The sequence below is a fragment of the Haliotis rufescens genome, unplaced genomic scaffold (assembly GCF_023055435.1).
Source record: "Haliotis rufescens isolate VD_foot unplaced genomic scaffold, xgHalRufe1.0.p SCAF_4, whole genome shotgun sequence".
Classification (NCBI taxonomy): Eukaryota; Metazoa; Mollusca; class Gastropoda; order Lepetellida; family Haliotidae; genus Haliotis; species Haliotis rufescens.
The window spans coordinates 26,091,023-26,106,233 of NW_025964112.1; the positions used below are offsets into that span (position 1 = coordinate 26,091,023).

Below are 15,211 nucleotides of genomic sequence, written 5' to 3' on the forward strand. Positions count from 1 at the left end.
ATTAGCTATTAGGCCTTGGCGACGAAGTAGTGTAAATCCAGCTTAGATAGAACTAATGTGATTCTTCTTTTGGGCGACTATTGCTGACAGGAACATTTCTCTCTGGTCCGTCTGTGGGTTCTTGAGAGCATTTAACATCACCCTGTTGATAAAAGGTGACATTGTAAGGCCAAAGAAGGAACACATTGTAGTCATATCCTGTTGAGCCAACTTCTTATCCTCGACTCTGTAGGTCTTACTCTTAGTGTCTGACATAAGAGTATAATCTTCATCTATCTCCAGAGCCTGGAGGAAAGCCGTCCTGCCATGAGGAACTTCTTGGGGTTGAAATCCGGAGTTGGTAGCCCTTGAGTTCTTGTAGCCTTGGCGAAGGAAGCATCCAGATTTTTTACAACTTGTGAAATTGGTTTGATAGGCAGAATAATATCAAAATTTTCACCCTTAATAAAATAAGTATCACAGGGGGAAGAACCTCTGGAAGGTGAAGTGATGGGGAACCCATCTGTGATCCAAGTTAATAGTTCATGGTCTTTGTAGATGGAGGGATAATTCTCCGAAATGAGATGACTCCTCTTCTCATGTGCTCGAACACATGTTCATTTTGAATCAGATAAGAGGCATTAGGGTTCTGAGCCATGGAGGATTGGTGAGATACCTGTAAATTCAGAGAATGAAATTGAAGGGTTAGGTTTGTTGGAGTCTTTATTCATCTTCTGATGCTGCTACATAGCAAGTAAAACATCCTGTGCGATGCTAGCTACTAAATCTGCATTAGTAAATGAAGCTGGTACCATCCCCTGCTGGCTGCGTGATTGTTGGAGGCTGCATGAACACTGGAGTATGCGTGAACACTGAAGGCTTGTGCAGACTGGTTGCTGCATGAAAGCTTGTGGTGGTGTGAAGGACTGAGGATGCGCACAGGCCAGAACCTGTTTGAAGGTCTGTGGATGCATGAAGGACTGATCCATCGTGCAAGACTGCAATCTGCGAAAATAGCTCAAGCTCTGTTGCTTCCAGGATTACTTATTCTGCATCTGCAAAGCTTGCTTCATGGATGATGAAGCAATCGGCTTTGTGGTGGTGATCACCTTTGCATAGACATGCTCTCTCTTGTGGTTGTCTTCTTCGCCAAGGACCGAAGATTATTCTTGGGATCGGCAGAGACAGCTTGGGATTTCTTCTTAGGCTTAGAAGGACCCTTAAAAAGGTCGTCGACGAAGAACTTGTAGGGATGAATGGGTTCTTCTGTGAAGAGAGAATATCTCCTCTTCAAAATCAGAATCCCTCTCTTCATCTGAAGAAGGCTTTGGTGTAATCTCCCATTTCTTCTTCTTCATTGAAGTCGTCTCCGAAAAGGATGATGTAGATCAGAATGATTCTCCCCTCCTTCGGCCATATTCTTCCTCTGTACCACGAAGATGTATTGTGCAAAGTCTTCCTCTCCTAAGGCAGTGCAGAAACTACATCTCCTCTCCTCGGTGTAGTGTTGAGGAACATAGGACAAACATATGGGGTGAGGATCCTAATCTGAAACACGCACATGGCATGTAGTACCAGATTTCATGATGAAAACAGAGGTTGCTTTGGAAGTCCATAAAAGTGTGAAAAATCTTCAGCCAAAATTAAAAACTAATTGTTAGATATGATGAATAAAGATTAGAAGAAAGTAATCAGAGCAATGTTTTTATTGATGTTTAATTTTGATGGGATGGCTCGGGTTACGGAGCACAAAAATACTTCGCAGCAACTCAGTTGGCGTGATAACTAGAGGGTGATGAGTTACCAGCGGTTCTGGTGCACCTGCATGGCACATGGGATGGCTCGGGTTACGGAGCACAAAAATACTTCGCAGCAACTCAGTTGGCATGATAACTAGAGAGTGATGAGTTACCAGCGGTTCTGGTGCACCTGCATGGCTCAGGGATGCGTTCGGAAGAGATGTTTTTCTGTTCTCCAGGAACACAGCACAGGAAGCTTCCACTTCCTTTTCGGAAATAGATGAGATCAGCAATTAGTATGAGTCAAGATAAGGTAAAATCATCAAGTTCTTCTAAAAATATGTGTTCATTACTGAAATCATGACTTTAAATAATAGGGTCAAGATAATATAATATGAGTCAAGATAAGGTAAAGTCATCAAGTTCTTTTGAAAATATGTGTTCATTACTGTTTGTTTGTTTGTTGTTTAACGCCGCACTCAGCAATATTCCAGCTATATGACAGCAGTCTGTAAATAATCATGTCTGGTCCAGACAATCCAGTAATTGACATCATGAGCATCGATCCACGCAATTGGGACCGATGACATGCATCAACCAAGTCAGCGAGTCTGACCACCCGATCCTTTTAGTCGCCTTTTACGACAAGCATAGTCGCCTTTTACGGCAAACATGGGTTGCTTAAGACCTATTCTAGCCCGGATCTTCATGGGTCGCTCATTACTGAATAGAATGACTTTAAATAATAGGCCCCGATCAGTTGACTAAGACGTCATGGCAGAACATCCTTTTCAGTTGTCATATGCTCCTAATAAAACTGCATGTAATCTTATAAGCTTAGCTCCTCTCAATATAGATTAAACACAGTATTTCCACATATAAAATTTAAAAAAATGAAGAAAATTAGTATCAACAGAAATGTTTTAAGTCATATTTCAATTTATTTTAAGCAATAAGCATGAGCATGTCAAATTCTCAACCATCACTTGAAACTTGCTGAACATATGAAGGGGTGGCACAATAAAAGAATTTCCTGAATAACTCAAGAAGTCTTGTCACTTTTAAGAAGTTAATACCCAGTCCTTTGTGCTAGGTAACAATCAACACTCACTGGAGTCTGTCACTACCATCACTGGCCATGTAAACCAAAGTATCTTGCTCCAATAACGTAACTTGCAAAATTTGCAATGTTTTTATTTTATGTAAACATATAGGTAACACAATGTCCAAATGAGTTCAATAGTTAGTCCCGTTAGTCACCTCTTACCACAAGCAAAGCCGCTTTTTACAGCAAGCATGGGTTGCTGAAGACCTATTCTACCCTGGATCTTCAGGGTCTGTTGGCTTGGAAAACTGCAGCTTCAGATATCTATTAACAGGGATAATTCTAGGGTGGGGCCTTGTCCTTTTATGGTGACCTGGCGAGTTGATGGCGACCAGGTATGTGGGGGTGGTAAAGCCCTTCAACTGACGGGTGCTGCGCAAGTACAGAAGGAACTGATCCAGGAACTGCGGTGATGCTGTCATCGGATCCTGGTGTTTGTCTGAACAAAATGCCTGGAACGAGCATCATTTATCAGCATACAGTCCCCGTGTAGATGGACGGTGGGCTGAAGCAATAGCCTTGGTCGCTCTAGCCAAATAGCCCTTGGGTCATTCGGCTTTCTGCAGATGTGACAGGCGTGCAGACGAAACCATGCGGGTATTAGGGTGTGGCAACCCACTGTGTGGAAGGAGCAGAAGGTTGGACCACACCGGAAGTTCCAGGGGTAGTCTCTGGCTATGTTTCGGAGGTCGATAAACCAACTTCTGGCTGGCCAACAAGGCGCGACCAAACTCAAGGTCAGGTGCCGAGTGGCCTGGATCTCTGAAGAACCAGGGGAGGAAAAGCGTACGCACGTAATCCTGCTAAGGAACAGCTGAAGGCGCCGACTGCCACAGCGGCCGTATCCGGCAATGGTGGAATGTAAGATGACAGCTGGCATCTTTCAGAGATGTGGCAAACAGATCTATGTTTGGGGAGTCGACCGTTTGACATAGTCTGGACAGAGGCGCCAGAGAGCTTGAGGCGCCCGGAGTGACGGAGGCGTCTGAGGCGCCGGGAGCACCGGAGGCGTTGGAGACGCCAAAGAGCTTGAGGTGCCGGGAACGCCGGAGATGTTGATTCACGGGGGCGCCGGTGGAGTTGGTAGCGCCGGGAGAGTGTACTCTGAGTTCTCAAACACCACACTATGGTGACGTTGTCAGTGGACATGAATAACAGGGCGTGACCGAGAATTCACTGCCAGCAAGTGACGTCCTGGATAAGCCTGTATCTCGAGGCTGTTGCTGTGCCAATGGTGTTGATCTCCGGATCACAGTTGGTCACAACGTGGGCTGGTGTGGACCACTAGCCACTGACAAGGTGTCAGTGGAAGAGCGGGAAGTCATGGTAAATGAGGTCGTCTACAAAACTGCAAAGTTGAGAAGCCAGCAACAGGGGTCTGTGATTGTGTACCGTCAGGACGATACGTGGAGAGGTGTGCTCGCCTGCGAACCAAACACCATGTAGATGAAGTAAACCAGCTTCACAATCGACCGCCAGGGCATCGACGTAACCGGGTAGTAGGAAGTGGAGGCAATATGTCCACTGCACGAAGCAATGAGATCGTTTCAATCCCCTGAGCGTCGTATAAGCACTCCTGTTCTTATATTGAGGTGACGATGAAGGACTACAACACGATATGAGGCAGGTATGCAACAGGGGTCGGTGGGACGGCCGAGGGACGAAGTATCAAATCGACACTGTGTCCGGTAGTCAAGGCGGAAGATATGAAGGTGTCGTAGTCTATAAGATCAAACCGGACGAAGGAAGGCAATCATTTCCATCCCTTGAACGCCGTATAGGCACTATCGTTCTTATAGCGAGGGGCTGAAGAAACAAGGTGCCTCGTGACAGCCGTGTTGGCAGAGGAGGTCTATTGTTTCGATCATCTGTGCATTGATGGACTGCGACAGGCGCCTGGTTGAGTGGTTGCACCAAGCATACAGGTAAATATGTAAGCCAATCTGTAGAAATACATTGCACCTCTTGCCATGGTAAGTTGACCTAATTCTGGTCGGAGTTGTTGACAGTCTGAGTACTTGACACGTGACATGTAAATCACTCTGCGCAGTAGCCGAGAAAGCCGCATTGGAGTCGGAACTGAGGTGCAAACTCCACACACAGACAATCCTCAATGAACTGTGTGATAGATGAACAAGTGGTGTATCCGAGTTTTGCGAAAAACGCGGAAGCACCGGGGGCGTCATGGAAAACCCGGGGAGCGCCGAGGAAGAGTCTCTTTCAGGAACGCTGGCGCTAGGGCAGGGTAGAACAGCGTTGGTGTCAGCGATGTTGACGAAGTAGACTCTTTTTTTAGTGGATGTCGTCGTCGAATCTGATACAGACGCTGTCCACAAGATGCTCTGTTTCGATGGAAACCCGCAGGTCATCTCTCCGGAACCATAGCGCTTTAAACGACAGGATTAAGGATAACGTCTCAGTGGGCAAGTTGAATCAGACCAACTGTCTATTGGTTGAAAAGATTCCACCCAGGAAGTAGAACGATAGTCACGATCACGAAGACCGACGGGAGAGTAGCGACAGGAGCGGCGACAATTGTTTCACCATGCCTCTCCGTGTGACGAGAGATGAGACGTCAGTAAAAGAAGTAGATGGCAGTGGCGCCAGGGAGGCGATTGCCAATGCAGAAGCAGAAGATCGGATGAGATACTTGGCTTGTTGATCTGAGCTTGTTAAAGCTTACTGATCTGGCTTACTGATCTGGGCGCCGGAGCTCTTGAGGCGCCGGGAGCGCCGTAACTCTTGAGGCGCCAGAGGCGCCGGAGACATCAGAGGCGCCGAAGATCTTGAGGCGCCGGGGCTCTCGAGGTGCCGGAGACATGAGAGGCGCCAGAGTAGTCAGAGGCGCCAGGAATCTGGCTCTCGAGGTGCCGGAGACATGAGAGGCGCCAGAGTAGTCAGAGGCGCCAGGAGCGCCGGAGACGCCGTAACTCAAGAGGCGCTTGAGCTCTTGAGGCGCCGGAGTAGTCAGCGTTGTCGACGAAGATGGTGACAGGAAACCCGTTACGGGCAATGCTGAAGACGATCGCAAAATATAAAAACAATAAGCTTTAATTTCCTCAAGGGATACAAAGTACGTCCGTCTGTGGAGGTGACAAAGCAGTTATGTGTTTTGGTGTGACGTCATGACTTCCGGGTCACGTGCCGACTGTGAGAGGGCGCTGCCTCCTGAGCTGGTTGGGACAACTTTCTTCAGCAGCTGGATCTCACACAGTTCGTCTCTCTCTGTCAAAAGACAGCAGTAAATGCAATACGGAGTAATGCAAGATAAGTTAAAAAATGAGACGCATATCGCACACTAACTTCATGTAAACTTGCAATAGTTTGTCAAGAACCTTACAAGATATGATCTTTAAAGCAAAATTTCTGTGAAAAAAATGATCAAAATCAAAATCCAATATGACCGGCACAAAAAAAGATATATCCAAAAATGGCTATTAGAGTGTGAGGAGACATTTCTCAGAAGGTATGGAAACATTTCATGCAGTAGATTCTTATAAAATAGACAGACACAGGCTCTTCATGTACACTTGTATTCAATATCCATCTGCCAACACATAACACCTCCTGCACTCACACAGGTTGTCACTCAACTGCCTGCCTAGAGCAAACCAAGATGGGTGCCGTAAAGTCATTCTCAAATCACAGTTTCATATTCAAGGAGTTTCATATCCACACATTAACAGATTCAGGAGTTTGCCTTTGAAGACAGGTACCCGAAAGACACTGTGAAAACCTTGAATCCAATATGGCTGCCAAACCATAAGACCAATGACAAAAGTCAAAGAATATAAAATGTCAAGTAGCGGAAGTAGCAGATACATGCAAGTTTTGAAAGTAATTGGACAAGCGGTTGCGGAGCAATAGGGCGAAATATATCTTCAAAAATTACTTTTCAGTTATCTGCCCTTGGACATTGGGCCTACAGCCTTGGGATTTGGGTGGAATCTAGTACTCAATGGTCTACATGCACATATAAAATTTCAACAAAATCGAGCCAGTGGTTATTTTGCTAGCTCTAGTAAACAAGAGTCATCCGAAGATGACATATCCCCCCCGACGTGACATGTCCGTAAACTGTGTGTACCTTCAAATGTATTTAGATTGGCAAGGAAATCTTTTTCCTTGATGCCCAAACTAGAAATATAATGAAGGTTATTAAATATTGGTTCATGTAGCTCACTTTCTGATGATCTCATGAAATTGTAATAACAATAACTTTGCAGATTCGCATATGAATAGCTCTGTAGTAGCCTCATGAGACAAAGGCATAAAGAGAATGTACTAGGTTATGTAGCTCACATCATATATAGTATATGATATCAGTAAATAGTACACCTAAGAATTATATGTCAGGGGCTACAAATTAAAAAGATTAAAATCTATAAATAACAAACTGCACTACTAGTGAACATGATTGATATGTGCATAAATTTAGGTGAATCTCTGTCACATGGTTTAGAAGATAGGGTAATGTCCTCGTCTGGAGCCTAAGTTCATCAATTTTCAATTTGAATTGAAAAAAGAAAAAAAAAAATCTGTTAATAGCAAAGGCACCACTACATAACCTGCTTGATAGGTGTAAAAACTTTTGAGAAGCTAAGTTGTATGGTTCAGGAGATATGGTCCGGACAAGAGCACTACCCTCAAATTCAAGTTCATCATATTTCCATGGAAACGACAAAAATAAAAAATCCAAAAAAAATCTCTAAATAGCAAAAGGCACTACTACTGAGCCGGATTGGTAAGTGTACCAAGTTTTGTGAAGCTAGGATGTACAGTTAAGGAAATATGCTCCGGACAAGAGCACTACCCTCAAATTCAAGTTCATCATATTTCCATGGAAACGACAAAAATAAAAAATCCAAAAAAAATCTCTAAATAGCAAAAGGCACTACTACTGAGCCGGATTGGTAAGTGTACCAAGTTTTGTGAAGCTAGGTTGTACGGTTTAGGAAATATGCTCCAGACAAACAATGATTACAGACGGACAGATGGACGCCTGACGGACGGACAGACGGACATACTGATGGCTATATCCCCCCATCATTATATGTCGGGGGGATAAAAAATCAGCGTAATAACAATAATATTAAATCGAACGATTACAATAGGGTTCGACAGCCTTTCGGCAGCTTGGTGACTCTTTAGCAGGCTGTAACTTCTTTGTCAATTGAACTACAGTCAGATGGATTAGTGTTCTGAATTCGTCAGGACCCTGGGTTTAAGTCACATTACTTAGATAAAGTGCTAAACCTGTTTCCGACCTCGTCCATATTCGAATCCCTAAATGGTTTGTTTGTACCAACGCCATCAAAAGTAAGGAAACGCTTGTGAGACATCGCTGCTACGAAAATGACGTGTCCCAGAACGCCCACGGGAAGTTCTAAACCCATTTCAGACATCGTCCATATTTCGAATCTGCATATGGTTTGCTTGTACCAATGCCGTCCTACGTAAGGAACCGCTTGCGAGACATCACCACATGTGTCCCAGTGTGTTCTTAACCCATGTTTGACTTCTACCATGTTCGAATCCTTAAATGGTTTACTTGTACCAACACCGTCAAATGTGGGGCATCGTCGCTATGAAATTGACATGTGCAGGAGCATCACAGGGTGTTCTAGATCCCTTTCCAACTTAGACCATGTTCAAATCCTCAAATCTTGTACCAATGCTGTCAAATGTAGGCACTGGTTGCGGACATCGCCGCTACGACATTTGCATGTGCCGGGGTGTCCAAGGCTGTTCTGAACCCATCCCCGTCCTCGAATCCTCATGTTCAAATCCTCAAAGGGTTTGCTTGTACCAACTCCGTCAAAAGATAGTCATCGTTTGCAGGACATCACCACTATGAAATAGGTGAGTGCCAGAGTGAACCAGAGTGTTCTAAACCCATTTCCAACCTAGACAATGTTCAAATCCTCAAATGGTTTGCTTTTAACAATGCCATCAAAAGTGAGTTATGGTAGCATTTAGCAATTGGGAAATGAAGTACCAAGTCAGGGAGCCTGACTGCCCAATCCCGATAATTGCCTCTGAAGGCAAACATGGGTTGCTGAAGACCAATTCTAACCCTCATCTTCAAGGTCAGTAGACAGTGAAAGGGAGATAATCCTAGAATTTCTGAGCGCTTCATTCAGTATTTTGTACTCAAATGATGGTTTTTACCTAAAAAAACAAATATTACCACCAAGCGGTGGTACTTTCACCATGCAAACCAAGGACAAAAATGAAGTACATATAGAACATTAACTTGTTAACTTTCAATGGTTTCTATCAAGAACCTTACAAGATATATCTGTAACTAAAAAAGATATCCAAAATCGGCTAACAGGGTTTGATGTGTAATGTATGGAGACAATTCTCAGAAAGTTTGAAAACATTTCATGCGGTGAATTCAGATGAGTTAGGATTTGAAGACATGTCCCAAAACACATTGTGAAAACCTTGAATCCAATATGACTGCCAAACCACCTAACCAATGACCAAAGTTAAAGAATATTAAATGTCAATCACCTAAAGCAGCAGACACATGCAAAGTGTGAAAGTAATCGGACAAGCGGTTGTGGAGCAATAGGGCAGAATAAACATTCAAAACCTTTAGTTATCTGCCCTTGGTCGTTGAACCTGTGGCCTTGGGACTTTTTGTGGCATCTAGAACTCAACAGTCTACATATACACATACAAAATTTGAACGGAATCAAGGAAGTGGTTACTTTGCTAGCTCTGGTACAAAAATAGGCGGAATATTAATAATAAATAATATTTCGGCCGATTACAATAAGGCTTCAAGCCTTTCAATTATCAGACAAAGTTACATCATTGACCATGTATATTGAAGCACTTTTATCACTTCCTGGGCTCAGTTGAAGGGTCAAAACTCATCAGATATTTAAACACTACAGACTGGAGTATGGAGACCTATTGTAGCAGCTCAGCTGATGTGTTAGTTATTAAGAACAGATGACAAAAAGCCTCGACTGATTCAGGACAGTTACAACAGTCTCATGTATTAGCATGAAGTGAAGTAATTGTATATGGTATATGCTATCAAATTTACATTTTAACCAAGATCTAGAACCTGAAATGGTTAAAGTATGTGAGAATCATCATCTGACATGATTTCTGATAGGTTTTATGCTGATGTAACACTGACTGCAGAGTGGAAAAACATCACACATAGCATATCATCTGTCTCTTGAAGTATCATTGTATTTACATCATTTCAAATTTCTTTCATGAGGTCAAAAGAGACAATCATTCCTCTAGACCATGGAGGCAGACTTTAATGATAAGTATGGTATTCTTGTGCAATCGTCCCTTTTTCTCAGACCTGGAATAAGTTCTTGGAGTGTACAGTGCTGGCTGTTTGAATGTCTTAATGAGGCATGATGAGTTGGGTTATCTAAGTGCATGATATTCACAATGGTAATTATTTACTGGTGTACTTGTCTGTCTCACCCATTTCTTTGTCCTGGCTGTTTTTCCTTTGTCTATCATCTGCATCTTCATCTGGTTCATCCTTCACACCTCTAACTATTTTGTCATTAACATCTTCTAAAGCTTTCTTAATTGCCTGTTCGGCAGCAGAATCCTGCTGAGCCTCTGCCATCTCTAGCGCTCGCTCAAAGGAATCAGCTGCTGCCTGGAACTCGTTGCATTTCACTGAAAAATTATATAAATAATTAACTCGGATAACGATAGGAAGATTTACTGAAATATCTAGCCCGATATTGTTTGTGGTAGACCTATTTACAGTCACATTTAAAATATTACCTAGAGTGCCAGCATCTTTTTCACATTATAATGAAAATTGCAGGTTATTCAATTTGCAAAACATACACTTAATAAGAAAAATGAGTTCATTTTATCACCTTAAAGCTATGTCACAAACACATTAATGTATCCATACCCTAGGAGGTAGGGCTTAGCCTTTTGACTGTGCCACCAATACACACGTGTGCATCTGTTGGCTTACCTTCTGACTGTGCCACCAATATATTCATGTGCATCTGTTGCATTACCTTCTGACTGTGCCACCAAAACACACATGAGCATCTGTTGACATACCTTCTGACTGTGCCACAAATAGACACATGTGCCTCTGTTGCATTACCTTCTGACTGTGCCACCAATACACACATGTGCATCTGTTGTGTTACCTTCTGATTGTGCCATAAATACACATGTGTGCATCTGTTGGCTTACCTACTGACTGTGCCACCAATACATACGTGTGCATCTGTTGCATTACCTTCTGACTGTGCAACCAATACACTGATGTGCATCTGTTGCATTACCTTCTGACTGTGCCACCAATACACACATGTGCATCTGTTGACTTACCTTCTGACTGTGCCACCAATAGACACATGTGCATCTGTTGCGGAACCTTCTGACTGTGCCACCAATATACACATGTGCATCTGTTGCATTACCTTCTGACTGTGCCCCCAATACACACATGTGCATCTGTTGCGTTACCTTCTGACTGTGCCACCAATACACACATGTGCATCTGTTGACATACCTTCTGACTGTGTCACCAATACACACATGTGCATCTGTTGACATACCTTCTGACTGTGCCACCAATATACACATGTGCATCTGTTGCGTTACCTTCTGACTGTGCCACCAATACACATGTATGCATCTGTTGACTTACCTTATGACTGTGCCACCAATAGACACATGTGCATCTGTTGCATTACCTTCTGACCCGGCCGCCAATACACACATGTGCATCTGTTGACTTACCTTCCGACTGTGCCACCAATAGACACATGTGCATCTGTTGCGTTACCTTCTGACTGTGCAACCAATACACACGTGTGCATCTGTTGACATACCCTCTGACTGTGCCACAAATACACATGTGTGCATCTGTTGCATTACCTTCTGACTGTGCCACCAATACACTCATGTGCATCTGTTGCATTACCTTCTGACTGTGCCACCAATACACACATGTGCATCTGTTGCATTACCTTCTGACTGTGCCGCCAATACACATGTGTGCATCTGTTGCGGAACCTTCTGACTGTGCCACCAATAGACACATGTGCATCTGTTGAGTTACCCTCTGACTGTGCCACCAATACACATGTGTGCATCTGTTGCATTACCTTCTGACTGTGCCACCAATACTCATGTGCATCTGTTGCATTACCTTCTGACTGTGTCACCAATACACACATGTGCATCTGTTGCATTACCTTCTGACTGTGCCGCCAATACACACATGTGCATCTGTTGCATTACCTTCTGACTGTGCCACCAATACACATGTGTGCATCTGTTGTGTTACCTTCTGACTGTGCCACCAATACACATGTGTGCATCTGTTGCGTTACCTTCTGACTGTGCCACCATGACCACTTGAGCATGTTGACTTACCTTCTGACTGTGCCACCAATAGACACACATGTGCATCTGTTGCATTACCTTCTGACTGTGCCACCAATACACACGTGTGCATCTGTTGACTTACCTTCTGACTGTGCCACCAATAGACACATGTGCATCTGTTGCATTACCTTCTGACTGTGCCACCAATACACATGTGAGCATCTGTTGACATACCTTCTGATTGTGCCACCAATACACACGTGTGCATCTGTTGACATACCTTCTGACTGTGCCACCAATAGACACATGTGCATCTGTTGCATTACCTTCTGACTGTGCCACCAATACACATGTGAGCATCTGTTGACATACCTTCTGACTGTGCCACCAATACACACGTGTGCATCTGTTGACATACCTTCTGACTGTGCCACCAATACACACGTGTGCATCTGTTTACTTACCTTCTTACTGTGCCACCAATAGACACATGTGCATCTGTTGCATTACCTTCTGACTGTGCCACCAATACACATTTGAGCATCTGTTGACATACCTACTGACTGTGCCACCAATACATAGTGTGCATCTGTTGACATACCTTCTGACTGTGCCACCAATACACACGTGTGCATCTGTTGACTAACCTTCTGACTGTGCCACCAATACACATGCATGTAGTTGCCAACCCTCATCGTCAGCTTCCCTTGCAGCTGCAAGTGATTTCTCTCCATAATCTCTGGCATCCTCGTATCTTGATACTTCCAGATAGCACCTCCCTATTTCATGGTACAGCCAAGTCTTTTCTAAAGCAGTTTTACTTAGAGGCAGTTTTTTTTCCCATCTGCAAGGACATACATGAAGTGTTAACAGAGTGATGTGAATTACCAAGATTTATATACATTTTGGCAAGACCTTATTCTGATCAATAGGACGAGGTTGAGTCATCTCATGCTGATAACACATGTGATCAGTTCTTTGTCATATAACATTCTGGACTGATGAGTTTGAAGAAGGAAACAAATAGAAATCAAACAATAGTTATCTTTGTGCATAATTCCAAAGAATCTCTATTACATCATAGCCATAAATCCTGTTTTGAGGATGAATCACACAATAAAATCTTTAGAAGTCCCCTTCCACTTCCAGCTATCTAATAGTTTAGAGGAAAAGAGTATCCACCAATCAAGGCAACTGGACAAGCACAAGGTAGGAACTTCTTTTCAAAAACCTATGCAGATGCAAATATATTGGGGAGGTAGGGAGGGACTACACCTGATGTAATAGAGGTAATTTTCCTAGAATCATACACAATGATAACTTTTGTTTGATTATTCCTTGGAATACAATACCTCCATTACTTCATAGCCAGTTAACACCAGAGAGAACAGGAGGGATCTAGTAATCCCAGATAGCTGACAGTGCAACATAAGCTCATGAAAAAAACCGGTAAGTACAGTCACAATATATTCTCTTCAAACCAAAGATATTGGCTTTACTGTGACATCACTTTCAGTTATTCTGAGGTCACTTTTTGTTTGGAAGACGTCACTTCCGGTTATGATGACATCTTTACCGCCTCCTTGTTGATCTATTGCCTGTTCTGATGGCATCACTCCAGTTCTGACATCACTTCCACCTATGACATTACTTCCATCTAGTATTGTATATGTCAGATGATGAAGGTCTCCAAGAGCGTCCCGCTGCTTCGAGAGAGACAAAGGTTGGAATGCGTAAGGAAACTCGGGCTGCTTCTGCTTAGATGTGTCACCCTTAGCAAACAGCTTTCTTGAAGACCGTAATATAACTTCTCATAGCAGACGAATGATGATCTAGAACATCTGTCATAAAAGAGGTGATGACTGATTGTATTAACTTGGTCTGTTCATGGAGAAACTCTTGGGTCAAAGGTTTTGGGGGGTTCGGGATAAATAAGCAACCCCAAGATTCAGCACCCTTACCTTCAGATCCTGGTGTTGGATTGAGGGAGACAAGACCCCAGAGCTCACCACCTTTTCCTTAAACTTGAGCTACGACCCATTATACATTCCAAACTATCTACTTATGTGAAAATATCCTTTCCTTAGTAACGATTACAGTTATAAAAACCCAAACACTCATGTGCTTAAACACAGAGAAAAGAATTCTTCTTTATGTCAGGAAACATGTGACCTTTTTCCACCTTGCACTTGTGCAGTTGCCTTGATTGGCGTATACTAGTTTCCTTCCCAACTATTACATTGCTGGCAGTGTAGAGTGTGTGAGTTAATATTTCAGCCATATCGTGACAAGAAGTTATTTCTTAAAAATACATATATTCAGCTTAAATAGATAAAAACCTGATGGACAGTAAAACAACTAGAAAATCACAGATTAATATTTAAAACTAGCATACAACCAAAAAGAGATATCACTATATGTAACAATACATAATAAAAAAGGGCTGAAGTAGCTGAAGGTGGATCAACATGTTAGGGTCCATGGGGTCTTACAGTACCTTAGCTACCTGCATGGACCCTAGCCGGATTTACATCATCCCTTTAGACCCCAGATATATTACAACAGAAAGAAACACTTTTTAGACACAACATAAAATGTATTGTGAAATACAGTTTTGAATTGCAAGAAAAGAAAAATATACTTAGATCTATTTTTGTATAATTGGTGACAAAGCAGGCACCTATAAGGCATCAATTGTTTGATAGGCATTACTTAGAAGTTGACGGATGACAAGGTAGACACAATTTTATCAATAACAACTTCTTTTATACTGTGAAAAGTGACGTTTCCGTATAGATCCTTATACCGTTGTCAAGCAAGACGGAATGAGGGACATAGTACAGAATATATATAGTAGGTGGAGGATCATACACAATGATAACTTTTGTTTGATTATTCCTTGGAATACAATACCTCCATTACTTCATAGCCAGTTAACACCAGAGAGAACAGGAGGGATCTAGTAATCCCAGATAGCTGACAGTGCAACATAAGCTCATGAAAAAAACCGGTAAGTACAGTCACAATATATTCT

The 15,211-nt window shown here is 42.9% G+C and overlaps 1 protein-coding gene across 1 annotated transcript in view; it reads right to left on the minus strand.

Moving 5' to 3' along the window:
* The window catches only part of LOC124115104 (outer dynein arm-docking complex subunit 4-like), a 192,275-nt gene that overhangs the window by 30,842 nt on the left and 146,222 nt on the right, over positions 1-15,211 (minus strand). The window contains exons 10-11 of the mRNA XM_046475921.2: positions 12,825-13,021; positions 10,288-10,491 (exon numbers count right to left, since the gene is read on the minus strand). Coding sequence (XP_046331877.1) covers positions 10,288-10,491; positions 12,825-13,021 — 401 coding nt within the window. The remainder of the gene's footprint in view (positions 1-10,287; positions 10,492-12,824; positions 13,022-15,211) is intronic.